At 37.9% G+C, this 17658-nt stretch overlaps 2 protein-coding genes across 6 annotated transcripts in view; both read left to right on the forward strand.

The window, feature by feature from the left end:
- Positions 1-6127, forward strand: part of LOC128231142 (WD repeat-containing protein 5B-like) — a 36881-nt gene extending 30754 nt beyond the window's left edge. For 3 of the 4 annotated variants that reach the window (XM_052943590.1, XM_052943591.1, XM_052943588.1), the window contains 4 exons: positions 16-47; positions 1387-1486; positions 3580-3738; positions 4065-6127. In XM_052943590.1, coding sequence (XP_052799550.1) covers positions 16-47; positions 1387-1486; positions 3580-3738; positions 4065-4199 — 426 coding nt within the window. In that variant the 3' untranslated portion in view covers positions 4200-6127. Of the gene's footprint in view, positions 1-15; positions 48-243; positions 276-1386; positions 1487-3579; positions 3739-4064 lie in introns of all 4 variants that reach the window. The other variant, XM_052943589.1, reaches the window with a different exon arrangement.
- Positions 6128-9835: 3708 nt separating this feature from the next.
- LOC128230034 (sulfotransferase 1C2-like) lies at positions 9836-17427 on the forward strand. Of its 2 annotated transcripts, none has more exons than XM_052942016.1 (7): positions 9836-9982; positions 10748-10922; positions 13978-14059; positions 14666-14986; positions 15538-15641; positions 15997-16168; positions 16753-17427. In XM_052942016.1, exons 2-7 carry the CDS (start codon positions 10836-10838, stop codon positions 16860-16862), a joined length of 876 nt encoding a protein of 291 aa, XP_052797976.1. In that variant the 5' UTR covers positions 9836-9982; positions 10748-10835; the 3' UTR covers positions 16863-17427. The 2 variants fall into 2 exon arrangements, with proteins under 2 accessions (XP_052797976.1, XP_052797974.1); XM_052942014.1 differs by having other exon boundaries at positions 9837-9982; positions 13969-14059.
- The last annotated feature ends 231 nt before the right edge of the window (positions 17428-17658 follow it).

The following is a 17658-nucleotide window of genomic DNA, read 5'->3' on the forward strand; positions in this document are numbered from 1 at the left end:
TGCTCTCTCTTGCAGTACTGGGATGACAGAATGAAACATTCACAAAAGTAAGTTATCTTTATAAATTGTTAGTCCCATCCTTTTTGTTCAGGAACATTTCTTCGCCCAGTGAATTGATACCAGTTGTTCCAAGTCACAAACAGTTGGTTGTTGAAGACTTGTTCCTGGACAACCAGTGGGGTGATAACTACTGCTTTTCTATCCTATGCTGTTGTATTGTACTCCTTGTATGTTACATTTTAGTTCTGGGATGATCGAAAAAGGCATGCACATAAGTAAGTGAGGCTTGCACTGTGCTTTAGCTCTGATTGTGATGTGTTCTTGTTTGAACCAAAGCAGCAAGGTAGTGTTGTATGCTAGAATTGGTTATGCCGCTCAGCACATCATCATTCAGCTATTACTTTATTGAGTTTTCATATATCATGACCAAAGCTTCCTAAAAATTGTGTTTAGCTACCATGAATTTATTTGTAGTTGGGCTGTTTTTAACAAAAAACAACAACATGTGAATGCCTTGGCATTGTCTGTGACATGTTGTCGTCCATTTGGTGTTTAAGCTAAAACATTGACTATATCTTCACACCATTCAAGATATTAGTATGATTTCCTGTATACATAACTGTTTACTGAGTCAATAGGAAAGAGCAGTTCTTTCATGATCATATATCAGTCCTGTTACATGTTAAATTCAAAGTTTAATATCATAAAATCTTCACTAAAATACTTTCATGTTTGTTACAGTGATAGAGGATAATTGTTTGTTTCAATGTAAGGTCGCAATATATTTAACACAAAGTGTCATGTCATGATAAGCATACTCTTGAGTGAAAATGATAGTTTTTCAGATGAATGCGCCAAATTTTATGTGAATTGATGTCCTTGGCATTGTGCGGTGACATTTGATTTGGATGTGAGAATAGTGAAAGATCGAATGAAGTCACTTGATCAAATCATATTATAAATTGTGTTCATTAAATCAATTAATTATTTTCAAGATTCTTACTTACTGTACACATGTGATTTTTGTATCCCATCAATTGTAAGGCAAAGCTTAACAACACCTTGGAAAAAATACTGATGGTTATGATAATGTTTATATCCTACATGTTTGCTGTTGAATAGATACAATTTCCAAAACACTACAGCTCCTTTTTTTTCTGAAGCAAGTACATTTGCACGTCACAAATTCCACATTATCAAATCTCTTATATAGGTTCATTAGTTTTAAAAGCACAACAAACTGATGGAGAATAAAACTCCAAGTTTAAAAGAGATTCATAGAGTTTCATTTATTTAAAAATATAAAATATAATGTAGGCAAAGAAAATTTATGATTTATACCCCATACCCCCTACTAAGTCCAAAACGTGTGTGTTCATGTTTCAGACACATCAGTGGACCACACATCTGCGGGGATGCCCTGGACATAGACCCTCGACACAACCACATCCTGACTGGATCCTGGTGCACTGGTGTCACGCTTCAGGTACTCTTTAAAACAAGTACAGTACTGGACCAGTACCTCTCTCTGCATTCAAAAACGTTTCCAATTCTTTAGCTCCTCTATTTGCACGATAGGGAGAGCTATACTACTCACCCTAAAATTAGCAATGGTGTAGGTGTCACACACTGGTTAAGGTTTTGCATGTAAGCACCTTTAAGGCATTATCTCAGCAAGTACATCATGTATTGCATTGAAACATCAGACATTTGGTCCCAACTATCCAGCTTCATAACCAAGTACTCAACCATCCAATCTACATAATAAATCAATTAAGATCGATCTATTTTGCATATAATATGCTTTTAATAATCTCTTTGTCGTTCCATGTTAGGGTTTTGCATGAAGCACACATAGGTAAATATCTTGGCTACTACTTCATTTATTGCATTAAAACTTGAAACAACAGAACTCAACCATCCGACCTACTTAAATAATCAAGAAAGATAACACTATCTTGCATATTATGCAAATTATGACCCATTATTATTTGATTTAGAAATTCTGGTTATGGTTTTGCATTAAAGCCTTCATCAGTTAATATCTCAGCAACTATTAGATGTATTGCATTGAGACTTAATACAAGGGCTCCAAAGCATCCAACCTACTTAACTTATCAAGACAGATAATTATTCATGTAACGCAAAAAACGGCACTTTATTATTCGATGAAGCACTTGTGGTTAAAAGCTGTAAAAGAGTCGAGTGCCCTGTCTCAGTGATGGTTTTTGTTTTTAGCTTGTCTATTCGAAGACTAAGGAGAGCTATCCTAGTCACCCGAGCGTCGGCGTAACCACCTCAAATATTTTCAAAGCCCATTGACATATGGCTTTGAAACTTTGCACACTTGTTCACCATCATGCCCCCAACCTGTACACAGGAGGAGGTAACTCTATTTAGCATTTTGACAAAATTATGCCCTTTTTTTACTTAAAATTTACGTTAAAGTTTGCTTACCACCTCAAATATTTTCAAAGATTGACATCTGGCTTTGAAACTTTGCACACTTGTTCACCATCATGCCCCCAACCTGTACACGGGAGGAGGTCACTGTATCAAGCATTTTGACAGAATTATGCCGCTTTTTGGCCTTAGAATTTACGTTAAAGTTTGCGTACCACCTCAAATATTTTCAAAGTCCATTGACATCTGGCTGGTTATAATGTTCTTACTATTGGCCATTCAACAAGCCTTTTTTATTTTCACTCTTTTCTATTTACAAGTTCCTGTTATTAACAACACTTTAACAATATCCTCCAGGATGAATATTATTTTATATTGTCAATCACTGAGAAAAGTCGAGCGTGCTGTCTACTGACAGCTCTTGTTTTACTGTCTGTCAATTATTATTGTATGGTTTTGGCAACACTATCAGTGTGCCAAAACTTTAACCTTGGACTCATGACTCATAACTCATAAAACAGTCAAAATATTACCATGAAACTTTGTACACATTTATCTGTGACCATACCCATATGGGTATGAAGGCCTCTAACCCTGGCAATTATAGTTGTTCAGTTGGGCTACTATATAGCCTTAACAATCACACAAAAACTTTTACTTGGCTGATAAATGTTCAAGATAGCCTCATGAAATTTTAAGCACTTGTTGATAGTGAGAATATGTACATCTGAATCATGCCCCATAACTCTGGATGTAACATTTGTTGAGTTAAGCCCCTTGTTCAGCTGTAAAACTGATGATAGTTGGCATTCACTCGTGCTCTTGTTGGGAACTAAATGATTTAAACTGTTACTTTTTTATGAGGTTTTACATTTTTTTTACCAGCAAGAAAGAAGGAATAGAGAGCATTGTGTTAATTGGTTTGTCATTCTACTTTTCACATTAAAGAAATAGCACAGTTCATAGAGTTTATAGAGGACGGTAAAAGTTGCTTTTTATTATACCTCACATGACCAGTTTATGTTATATTCTCATATACACCACATAAGCCAAACTGTACTGTTACCCTGACTTAATGCTTTTCACTGGGTGATATTATTAATGTTACCCTCCCTAATGCCTCGGTTGACATTAACATCCTGGGTTAACATTATATGCTTCATTTCCTGCTTTCAGATCTGGGATTTTAACACAGCGCAAAAGATCAAGGATGTTCCCCCGGAGCCCCTGAACAACACCATGGTGTACTGCTGTCAGTGGCTCGGCAATGACAGCATCATCTGTGGCGGACACAACCACAACATGGCTCGTGTTATAGACAGGGGAACACTCAATGTATGTTTGGATGAAGCATATTCTGAAATGATTCATTGAGTAAAGTTCTTCATATTTTATAGTACTCATCAATCCTATTTCAAAATTGTTTATTGATGCCAGGACTGCACATATTAATGATTGTGCAACTAGAAGTAACTACAGAGATATAACGTAGATAAAGCATTATCAGCTTTATTGGCAGGGTGACCATAACCAAACATGCAGGACTATGAACTGAAACCAAGCTTTGATTTACTGTAGGTAGTCAATATTGCAAATTACCACCGATATAAATCTTTCATTAGTTTATATCCATAATGTTGACTATTATTTCTGTATTTCAGACGACTGGTCAGTTACTTGACCTACAGCAGAGTGTGTACTGCCTGGACAATGACCACAAGGGACACCACCCCAAGGTCGCCATTGGCAGCCAGAACTTCATTTATGTCGTTCGTGAGGAGAAAAAGTCAAACTGACCAGCATAATTGTGATACAATTACGTCAAATGTGGATAACAGCTGACGCAGTGTTGCTATGCAGTCTCAATATAATATCCGTCCAAGATTGTTTAATATTATACATATCAGCAGTATTTATTGCTTTGTAAGTGTAACTGTTTTGCCACATCAGTGTTATTGGTGTATGTTATATTATTGTTTTATAAAATGGCATATTGTTAGAACATGTACAACAAGACTTAAACACTACCCATAATGACTGCTAGGTTATGTTCTTTAAAAGTAAATTTACTGTACACAGAGGTGCCATTTTTAATTAAATTTTGTTAACTACATTAGATGTGAGAAAGGTCAAGAACATTATGTAGTCTGGTCTTGACCCTGTCATGTTGATTTCCCTTGCTTCCATTGTCAGATGTTTTCTTGTGTTAGCGATTGCTCAAAAGTGCTGTATTATACTATCATCAATGATGCCTAAAAAAAATTCTTACAATATAAACATCACTTCAGTCACCACATAAAACAATTATTCAGAATTTTTTAACTCGGGACAATTAACTAGCAATAATGTACATGAAGGATCTTGAAGTCCAAATACTTTATAGTTACCAGATTTTCTCACTATATCTATCTGTAATAATAATTATGTGTTAAACGCCATAAAATCGTTTTAAAGGGATTTGTTCATGTCTTGTTTGCTAGATTTTGTTAAACTCGTTGAAGCCGAGTTATTTTACGAATTTCTAACAGCAACTGGCATATACTCAATTTTGAATTTTGTTTTTGTAAATCTTTACTAAAATAGTTCATATTTATAATAGCATTACTGACACAAATTAGAGCTCTTTTTGTCACATTTTTAAATAGTTATTAACAATTAAGATCTTGTTTAAACTTCTAAGGGTTATTAAGGTGCCACCCTATAAAACGTGAATAAGTCCCTTAAAGAATACAATATGAATATCCATCTGGCAGGTATTTGTGTTTGTGCTGTTTAAGCAGGACATGCAGAAATGCTTGTCACCATGGTCACTTATAGCTCTGTGGCCTGTTTCACCACTAGCTAGATTATTCTCATCATCAGACACCCATTATACACTACAACGCTTTGCTTTGTTGGGTAACCTGGGGATTTGACAAGAAAATTATATTGTCATAAAAAAATAATGAGGCAGTTTCAGTGGTTCCCCAAAGTACCAAATGCAGACGTATGCACGGACACTCATTCTAATGTTTTCCCGTAGAAAAAGTATTCTGGTAAAAGCTAGAATTGAACCCCGTCCACAAGCAGTCTAGACCAATCGCCCATGAAACTATTGATAATACAGATATTTGAAGAGTATTTAATTGTTACATGCAAATTAATTGGATTAAGAGTTATCTCCCCTACCTCATGCATATTCATTAACAAGATTATGTCAGTCAATTGTGCTATGGTTTTTATAAAGTGTAACAGAATAATCAATGGTGGCTGCCGATGATGTGTTTTTCTTTATAGATTTTTCTTGCATGTATTCAAAACCAGGTATGTGTCTGATAGCAGTACATGTATTACCGGTACTAGTATACTTATTTTCATGAACCTGATTGTTTAAGACCATTTCCACATAATTTTTATTCACTCTCCTAATGAAAATAATATTTTGTGGTTGCTGTGTTTATCTTTTTGCTTCACAAAGCATATAAACATGCTAAAGTCTAACAATACATACTCTTGTCCAAGCATTCAAAAAATAAACCTACAACGGTTTTTGAAATGATGATCTGATTATATGATATTAATATTTTGGTTGACTTTAAGCTGTACGTTTTTAGCATGGCTTATCTATAAAACTCTGGATTGCATCAGGGAAAATAATTTGTATGTATACATTCCTTTCCCAATGGCTGAGGTTTTGATTGTTGTTGTTGTTGATTTAGAAATTAAAAATAAATATTGCACAATTGAGGCATTTCTTCAATGTTCTAGAAGTAGCACAAATATTGGTCCTAATTGCTGTACAAGCTATATTGCACTAGGAAATAGTCTCAGGTTTTACTGAGACTTACTGGAAAATCAATTATGGTCTGAATGATTCTTTAAATCTCACAAATGAAAATATGATGTATAGTTAAATAACACTAGGTATTAAAAGGTAGGAAACTAGTTTTCAAAGGTAACTGGTAAAAGAAGATTGAAAATAAAGAATAACTGAACAAGTTCTATAACTCAACCATGTGTCATTCTTGGTATGATTTTCTAAACAGTAACAGTTAATAGCTCATCTGGTTTTCGTGAAAGCCCTTGTCGCGTTCTGGTCAGCTTTCAAAAACTTACATTGTTAAAAAAATGAAATGATTCTTCATACACATGTTCTCAGCAACAATAACCACATATGTAGACTGTAGCATGGTCCATATCTTGGGCTTTAATAAAAGTATTGCCGTGCCCATACAAGGGTTGGAAGCAACATACGATGGTTGCAAATAATACTCGATGACGAGGGTTAGAAACATCGGACGAGGGTTGAGAACATATAAGTGTTGGAAACAAAATACGTAAACAACATACGATGGTTGGAAACATTAAAGGCTGTGAACAACATAGTTACGAGGGTTTGAAACAACCTACAATGGTTGGAATCAACATACGAGGGTTGGAAACAACATACAAGGGTTGGAAACAACATACGAGGGTTGGAAACAACATACAAGGGTTGGAAACAATATACGAGGGCTGGAAACAACATACAGGGGGTGGAAACAACATACAAGGGTTGGAATCAACATACGAGGGTTGGAAACAACATACGAAGGTTGGAAACAACATACGAAGGTTGGACACAACACACAAGGGTTGGAAACAACATACGGGGTTTAGATGCAGCATACGAGGGTTGGAAACAACATACAGGGGTCGGAAACAACATACTAGGGCTTAAAAAAACATGGGGGTTGGAATCAACATACGAGGGCTTGAAACAACATACGAGGGTTGGAAACAAACGAGGGCTAGAAGCAACATACGAGGGTTGGAATAGACATACGGGGGTTGGAAACAACATTCGAGGTTTAGAAATAACATACGGGGGTTGGAAACAACATACGGTGTTAGAAATAACATACGAGAGTTAAATGCAACATACGAAAGTTAGATGCACCATGCGAGGGCTGGAAACAACATTAAAATATCATACGAGGGTTGGAATCAACATACGAGGGAAAGATGCAACATACAAGGGCTGGAATCAACATACGAGGAAAAGATGCAACATACAAGGGCTGGAATCAACATACGAGGGTTGGAATCAACATACGAGGGTTGGAAACAACAAACGAGTTTTAGATGCAACATACGAGGGTTGGAAACAACATAGTTATTACGAGGGTTTGAAACAACATACGAGGGTTAGATGCAACATACGAGGGCTGGAATCAACATACAGGGGTTGGAAACAACATACGAGGGCTGGAATGAGCATACAGGGGTTGGAAACAATATACGAGGGTTGGAATCAACATACGAGGGCTAGAAACAACATACGAGGGTTGGAAACAACATACGAGGGTTGGAAACAGCATACGAGGGTTGGAAACAACATACAAGGGTTGGAAACAACATACGAAGGTTGGAAACAGTATACGAGGGTTGGAAACAACATACGAGGGTTGAAAACAACATACGAGGGTTGGAAACAGTATACGAGGGTTGGACACAACATACGAGGGTTGGAAACAACATACGAGGGTTGTTAACATACGAGGGTTGGAAACAACATACGAGGGTTGGAAACAACATACGAGGTTTAGATGCAGCATACGAGGGATGGAAACAATATACGAGGGTTGGAAACAACATACGAGGTTTAGATGCAGCATACGAGGGATGGAAACAATATACGAGGGTTGGAAACAACATACAAGGGTTGGAAACAACATACGAGGTTTAGATGCAGCATACGAGGGTTGGAAACAATATACGAGGGTTGGAAACAACATACAAGGGTTGGAAACAACATACGAGGTTTAGATGCAGCATACGAGGGTTGGAAACAATATACGAGGGTTGGAAACAACATACAAGGGTTGGAAACAACATACGAGGGTAAGATGCAACATATGAGGGCTGGAATCACATACGAGGTATTAAATAGTACGAGGTTTGTTTCTTAACGTTTGTGATCAGAAGCAAGTTATCAATTTAACCAAATAACATGTCATTCAATATAATTATTTTGAAGTATTGATTGGAACCATATTCTTTGTGCAGTGATTAACAAACCACCCGTTTCCGCATAGCCGAGCACTTAGAAAGTCATAGCGTCGTGAAGTAAAAATGCAATTTATTTCAAAGACTTTGAACTGAAAAAAAAATGCTATTCTTTATCGTAGTGTTTGTTTTCTTTATTTTTTTTATCATGAAAGTTAACGGAACAATTGATTGTAATTTAGACCTCCGAATTTTTTTTTAAAAACAAACAAATATTATGTGTGTTTAATTGTGGTTGCGCAATGCTCCTAAAATCCCTCAAAGACACATTTAAAAACAATTTCAAGGTCCATAATCTTACGTTTTAAGCCAGAATTTTATAAAATTTATACATACCTACATTTGTAATCTTGGAAAACATGCACATTCCTATCAAATGAAGCATGATCCAAGCGTTGAAAGGCTGTAGGGGCGACAAGCGTCATTTTACTATTTGTACAATTCTGTACACAGGCAATTAAATCAAATCCAAAACATATTTTGAGTGGCCCCAAACTGTCACCGATAAGTGCCTGTACATCGATGAATTTTAAATATAATGAGCTACTTTCATAACAGTAATTGATAAACCTATATGTACTAGGATTTATCATCGGAACATTGCTCTCATCTCGCACTGAGTGTTTTGCTATTGTAAAGTTAATTTAATAAAACCCGATGTTGACTGAGGACATTTTGACGAAGAGGGTAAAAAAAGCCGGGGTCTTAAGTCAACACATTTCCGTTTTCTGCGTAATTATCTATAATTATATATTCCCCTTGGTTTCTCACAAATATTTATTTATGATTCTTCGGCTTGCTTTCAAATTCACATTAACGTTGCAATCTTGTGGACGCATTTAACTCATTTTGTATCCCCGGCGTATCAATTATTTTAACATGTCATCATCATAAAGTCGATATGACGATACCTGATTGCGTCTGGTGATACCCGATTTTCGTCTGCGGCCTACAGCCTAAATTGGCAGCCCAGCACGGGTTTTCTAGTATGCCAAAAATGTTTAGGACCAAGAGGTAAATGTTCTCAATAAACCGCATAACATTTTCATTCTCTCTCATCAGAGGTTTGATAATGATAAATCTAACGCATAGCATCATCACTCTGGTGAACGAGAATGAACATTTCACGACAGGGATTTTTTGCTCCGTATTCAGGTCATAAATATCATCATCTATTAGAATTTGATATGGTCATATACACACAACCGAAACAGGTGAATCTCTGAACAGTTAGATCAACAATAAATGATTTGATTGATATGTAGAAATACAAAGCCAGTGTGCACAAACTTTACGAACAGCCCTAATATATTTGATGAAGTATGATGAATTAATAAAGAGAGAAGATAAATCAGTATTTTTTACGTCTCCAATGCCTTGTGTGAAAGTTCAGCATTTTATCATATAGAGATTTATACTGTATCTTATCATGAACAGCTACTAACACACTGGCTACTGTACGTGTAGCTTACACTGTAGCATATAAATATTTATCTCAATATATCAGGTTAAGTATTTCCACACATTAAGTGAATGTCGGATATTTGTACAGGTACTTATTTTAGTTATTTTTTGCGCTTCATTTCATAATTTTAGCAAATATATGTTTTAAAAAGCATTAAACGCTTTACCTCTTGTACGGACATGTATCATCTTGATCAACTAATTGAATGCAAATATAGTATGGTTTAAGCATTGTATACAGAGTAAGCCTGTATATAAACAGCGTAAACCGTCATCTACATGTAGGGTACCTAAGTAGGCTATATAAATAATGTCGGGTTGTTACACTCGGACACGATTTTGTTTCTAACATTTTAAAGCCAGTCTTAGTTTCTCACATATGACGCAGATACAAATTGAATTCCACCATATTATCGTCGGTTCATTTTCTCCGGCTATGATTCCCCAGGAGATTAGAGGTTTCTCAGATTATTGAGAAAAAATGTCTGGTTCGTTCAGGAAATATCAATTTTCTTGACGGACACTCTCAGATTATCTTTAGAAAATTAACTGTTATAGACCTTTGTCAGAGTTAGCACACAAGTGTTTGGATAGCTTAAATATTCGTAGATTATTTGGAGCAATTGTTTTAAGACTTAAAACACGATGCATATACAACTATAAAAAGAAAAAAAAATCACCTCTGAGATAAAAACTCGTAAATATTTTTAACTTATATGCATGAGTAGATTTCAAATTAATCCTGAAAGACAGAAAAAAACATCACTCCGGTAAATGAGATCATTATTTCCGACCATGATCCACCTGGAATGATTTCCTTGAGTATGTCCTCATAAACTTCTACCCCGTGAAGAGTTGACAGAAAACAAGCAGAGGGTTGAACAAGAGGGGAAATCCGGAACCGCTATCAGGCTGTCTACTGAGATCTGTGTGACGACAGGATGCCGGTGAAGAAGCTGGACGACGGGACCGGGGAGACCGTCCGAGTCCTTGAGGTGGACGGATACTACGCCCCGACCTTCGATATGGTAGGCCTTTTACTTTATTGTATTATTCTTTTTAATAGTTTTGTGTCGCACGCAATGGCATATCATAGAATTGTTAGCGCATATACAGGGTCAGTTGATGACAAAATATTAGCGTTACGCCCTCGTTTCCTTATAGTGACGCACGTCAGTTTTTATGCTTTATGTGCAAGTTGAAAATGAATTTGCACATCAAGGCCAATCTAGGGAATAAAACATTACCCATTGCCCCATTGCAATTTGCTAAATTGTCAAGGTTACTCATTTAGAGGTATAAACTCCGGTTATTGTAGACATTTAAATAATTGCTCATAACTTTCGTTCAAAATGTAGCTTTGTTTAACTATGTACGCACACAGATTTACAACAGTGGCACATGTGGGCGGTATGTCACAACCAATACAAAGCGTTACAACATTGGCACGTGTGGGCGGTATGTCACAACCAATACATAGCGTTACAACAGTGGCACGTGTGGGCGGTATGTCACAACCAATACATAGCGTTACTACAGTGGCACGTGTTGGCGATATGTCACAACCAATACATATCGTTACAACATTGGCACGTGTGGGCGATATGTCACAACCAATACATAGCGTTACAACAGTGGCACGTGTGGGCGGTATGTCACAACCAATACATAGCGTTACTACAGTGGCACGTGTGGGCGGTATGTCACAACCAATACATAGCGTTACAACATTGGCAGGTGTGGGCGGTATGTCACAACCAAGACATAGCGTTACAACATTGGCACGTGTGGGCGATATGTCACAACCAAGACATATCGTTACAACATTGGCACATGTGGGCGGTATGTCACAACCAATACATAGCGTTACAACAGTGGCACATGTGGGCGATATGTCACAACCAATACATATCGTTACAACAGTGGCACATGTGGGCGGTATGTCACAACCAAGACATAGCGTTACAACATTGGCACGTGTGGGCGATATGTCACAACCAAGACATATCGTTACTACAGTGGCACATGTGGGCGGTATGTCACAACCAATACATATCGTTACAACAGTGGCACGTGTGGGCGATATGTCACAACCAATACATAGCGTTACAACAGTGGCACATGTGGGCGGTATGTCACAACCAATACATATCGTTACAACAGTGGCACATGTGGGCGGTATGTCACAACCAAGACATAGCGTTACAACATTGGCACGTGTGGGCGATATGTCACAACCAAGACATATCGTTACTACAGTGGCACATATGGGCGATATGTCACAACCAATACATAGCGCTACATCGTTGGCACATGTGGGCGATATGTCACAACCAATACATAGCGTTACTTCGTTGGCACATGTGGGCGATATGTCACAACCAATACATAGCGTTACTACAGTTGCACATGTGGGCGGTATGTCACAACCAATACATAGCGATACTTCGTTGGCACATGTGGGCGGTATGTCACAACCAATACATAGCGTTACTACAGTGGCACATGTGGGCGGTATGTCACAACCAAGACATAGCGATACTTCGTTGGCACATGTGGGCGGTATGTCACAACCAATACATAGCGTTACTACAGTGGCACATGTGGGCGGTTTGTCACAACCAATACATAGCGATACTTCGTTGGCACATGTGGGCGATATGTCACAACCAATACATAGCGTTACATCGTTGGCACATGTGGGCGGTATGTCACAACCAATACATAGCGTTACTACAGTGGCACGTGTGGGCGATATGAAACAACTAAGACATAGCGATACAGCATTGGCACAAGTGGGCGGTATGTCAAAACCAATACATAGCGTTACTACAGTAGCACGTGTGGGCGATATGTCACAACAAATACATAGCGTTACAACAGTGACACGTGAGGACGATATGTCACAACCAGGACATAGCGTTACTACAGTAGCACGTGTTGGCGATATGTCACAACCAGGACATAGCGTTACAACAGTGGCACGTGTGGACGATATGTCACAACCAGGATAAAGCTTTACAACAGTGGCACGTGTGGGTGATATGTCACAACCAATACATAGCGTTACAACAGTGGCACGTGTGGGCGATATGTCACAACCAAGACATAGCGTTACTACAGTGGCACGTGTGGGTGATATGTCACAACCAATACATTGCGTTAGTACAGTGGCACATGTGGACGATATGTCACAAATAAATGTTGCAACATGTGGACGATGTGTCACACCCGATGTATATATAGTTTTACTACAGTGGCACATGTGAATTATATGTCACAACCAAGAGCTCCCTTTTACATTTCAAGCTTATTGCATATCCTAAAAGAAGTCGGTGACAGTTGGCTTATTGCCATTTTATGCAGGCCATACATGGTTCACGGGGTACATCGATTTAATTAAGACACCGCTAAGTATCTTTAGTAATTATGAACAGAACGGAACGGAACAGAACAGAACATTTATTTCCAAGAATCAGCAATAACACAATAAAAACAATTTATGAAAAATAATTGATATAAATAAATCATAATAATAAATACTTAATTATGCAGGTATAGAGTGGTGCACTAACACTGTGTACTTCTTAACAAACAAATAGACGACAATTACAACAAACTTATACACATTACATGGAATATAACGTAGTATTTCTTAATTCAAATGCTTTAAAAATTCACACACCTTTTTCAAAATAGCTTCATTTTCGATATTAAACGTTGTCTATAATACCTAGGTAGATATCTAACTCTGAGTTCAGTATACAATATGCGCTGTAAAACAAAATAATACTCGTCTTCTAATAAATTACAAATGGAACATATACGTCCTTTTAATGGTTTTGATTGCGGTCTTTTCCATCTACCTGTTTCAAAGCTTAATCTGTGTGAGGATAGCCGCAATTTAGACATAGACTTACGGAACTCTGTAACATTTAATATTTTGAGGTTTGGCTGAAGTCTAAAACTTGATACATTAATATAAAATCTAGCTCTATTATTATGTAGTACAGTGTGAAACATTATTATTTCTTTCTTTGTACCGTCAAATATACAACTTGTAAATGTACATAGGTGTTGCAGAATCAAGAAGAAGACTTCCGAAGCATTCCAAACTGGCCACTCAAACCAGACGACATTTTAATCTGTGCCTACCCAAAAGCCGGTAAATAGCTCATGTATCATTACATGACCTTATACTGATATTTTCAACCGCTGGCAACATCCTCAATCGAGACTGTTTCCCAGTTCATCATTGTACATATGATGAACATTTATGTGAATTATTTTGACCTTTGATACTTATTGCGTTCTTAAATGACCAAAGTAGTGTGAGATAAAACACGAATAAGGAATATATATTTATTAACATAAATATAGCAATAATGAGGTTTAAAAATAGGCAAACATTATGACACAAAACGGATTATAATTGTTTATTATTTGCATTGAAATAAATATCCCTATTTGTTTAAAAATGTTTTTAAATTCTAATAACTGCAATTAAATGTTATAAAACTACTATAAACTTTTAGGCATGATAATAAAAGAAATGTTTGTTTCACGGTAAGATGGTAATATATTTCACCTTGTGAACAACAAAAGTAAAGATTTTACCCGTGGCAACGCCATTCGTGAAAAATAACGTTTTGTGCTCACTCGGTGAAATAATTACGATTTTAAACTGAAACAAACATGCATCATATGGGTGAGATCCGCTAAACTGAAGCACCAAGAGACAATATGAATATATTTTCTTGACTGGTTTCAGGGACGCACTGGCTATGGGAGGTGACGTCAATGCTTGTGAACCAGTCCGCGGACCGCATGAAGCTCATCAAAGAGACGTCCATGCTGGAGGCGCTCACAGGAGAGAGTTTCTCCGGCATTCTCTCCCCACGGGTTCTTAACACCCACATTCCCCTCAACCTCATGCCGATGGACACACTAAAAAATAGGACCAGGATTATATTTGTGCAAAGAAACCCGAAAGACATCTGTGTGTCATTCTATAACCACCATAGTAAACTTGTCGAATATGAATACAACGGGAAGTTTGAAAATTACGTGAATAGATTTCTAAACGGATTAGGTAAGTTTTAATTATGATATCTCCATTCGTTCTCGTTTTAAATAAGGCGAAACTGTTCGATTAATAAAGCCTGGTTGATTGGTTTAAACAAGTTTACAAGTACATATATTTGTATATACAATATCCAAGCACTTATGAAAGCCCTTTCCCACGGAAGCCTGGTGGATTATATTAAGTTAAATTCATACACCATAAAATCACTCAAAAAAAATGTCGTTCTCATCCCCCTCCTCCTCCTCCTCCTCCTCCATCATCATCATCATCATCATCATCATCATCATCATCATCATCCATCATCATCATCATCATCATCATCATCATCATCATCATCATCACAGCAGCAGCAGTAGCATCGTCGTAGTCGTCGTCGTCATCATCATCAGCACCACAACCACCACCATCAGCAGCAGCAGCAGCAGCAGCAGCAGCAGCAGCAGCATGAGTAAGATATTAGAAAAAGTTAGTTCTAATTAAGTGCAATCCAACTGGGGCTGTGCTTCAGGGGCGTATTTTCATGCACATTACTTTTTGATCAATATTTCCACCTGCAGTTGACTACGGTTCGTGGTTCGACTACACTCTGGGCTGGGAGAAAGTGATCTTGGACAATCCAGACCACCCGTTCTACGTCCTAGCGTATGAGGACATGAAGGCCGTAAGTCAAGCCTAGTTGCTCGCCTGGTGTCATCATTTTTAGAACAGTATACTTATAGCAATAAATGTATCATTATTTCAAATGGCGAAGGTGGAGAAATTCCTTCTATATTTGAACATGTATATACTTTATAGCCATTCTATGTTTCGAACAGGCAGTGGAAGAATCCCTAGTGATATTGTTTACACTGATTCTACAAACGTAAACAAAAATTCATAGTTTTTGCTACATCTAATCTTTACTAAATTTTCACTAGCATTTCACTCCAGTAGTTTTTAAACTGAACTTCACACTAGAGATTATGGAATGAAATACATGACTTGCATACAAACCTTCGTCATATTCATGTTTGTAGGACCCCGTTAAAGAGATTGAAAAGCTTAGCGGGTTCCTGGGACTGAAGACATCTAAAGCGTTAGCAGCAGAGATAGCAGAGAAGTGTGACTTCCAGTCGATGAAGCGGGAGAAAGACCCACTGGAAAACACGGCCGACTGGAAGGGTGGCCAGCCTGGCATGTACAGGAAAGGTATGGTCGATCTATCTTGAACATTCAACCCATGAACAATCACTGTCATAGCCACCGATGGAGTATAAATTATCAAATACTGACAGTGGCAGTACAGTGAACAGGAAATAGTCGATCAGCTGTAAAATAGTTTTAACTTTTATCGAATTTGTAATAATAAGCGTGTATTTGTCAAATTAGAAAAAAACGTACAAGTCATTTTTGATGACATCATATTCCAATACTTACACTGTTTCGGCATCAACCCCATTGCTACAATACCGCATGTCATGACGTGTGTGGCCTGATTTACTAGCATGTCGTTTATTGCTCCCTTCTCCATAGGTGATAAGGGCGGGAGAGGGACAGTAGAAGCATTTAGTATAATCCACAGAGGCCATCGTGAACACGTGCAAAATGGCTTAGTTGTTGGATTTGTTCTATATAAACATTGGATGGAAAAAATATTGGGTCTCGAATATTTCGGTTATTTTAAGTAACTAGTACTTATCTGTGGTAAAATACAGAATTATACAAACATCATACAATGTTTATAACACCATAATACAAGCTATGTCTGAGTTCCGTATATATGGATATTACAGGGCAGGTCGGGGACTGGAAAAACTGGTTCACGGTGGCACAGAGCGAAATGTTTGACGCCGAGTTTCGTCGCCGGATGCAAGGATCTAATTTTACATACCGCTTTTCCTAGCCACTAGCTGACCTTACCCATCATAGCCGTTCAGCTATAACTCCGGTCCAGCTGATTCTCCTGCTACCGACTACGCCTCTCCTACCGATTATCCTAGCTTCCGGATACGCCTCACCTACCGATTCTTTTAGCTACCGGGTACGCATCACCTACCGATTCTCTTAGCTTCCGGATACGCCTCTCTTACCGATTCTCCTAGCTACCAGAAACGCCTCTTTTGCCGATTCTCCTAGCTTCCGATACGCCTCCCCTTCCGATTCTCCTGGCTTCCGGATACGCCTCTCCTACTGATTCTCCTAGCTTCCGGATACGCCTCTTCTTCCGATTCTCCTAGCTACCGGATACGCCTCGCCTACCCACTATATACGCCTTTTCTACCGATGTTCCTTGTCGCTAGATTCGCATCGCTGTAATTTTCTAGCCGTCCGATGCATCAACTAGAAGAAGCCAGCTACAACAACGATCGCGCAGGGAATGAGCTGACATTGTTCATTACATTTTAAACTAGCTAGTCTTCCATTGTTATTGTTACGCGGAACTGAAATAATATACACCTTTTTAAATGCGTAGTGTTAGTGTATCCCTGCACCAAATACATGTGATGTAGTCCTTGTAAAACCTGTGTTACAGTTGATACCAATATTATGGTGGCTGATTTCTGCCATTTCCTTTTTTTCGCCGCGATAATTCAAAATTCGACATAACGAAAATACAAGTGTCGGGGCGAAAAAACGACAAAACGAGCATACGCCAAATGATGGGTCGAAAATACGCCACATTGTGTACGGAAAATACG

Source organism: Mya arenaria, chromosome 4 (genome assembly GCF_026914265.1).
Source record: "Mya arenaria isolate MELC-2E11 chromosome 4, ASM2691426v1".
Lineage (NCBI taxonomy): Eukaryota > Metazoa > Mollusca > Bivalvia > Myida > Myidae > Mya > Mya arenaria.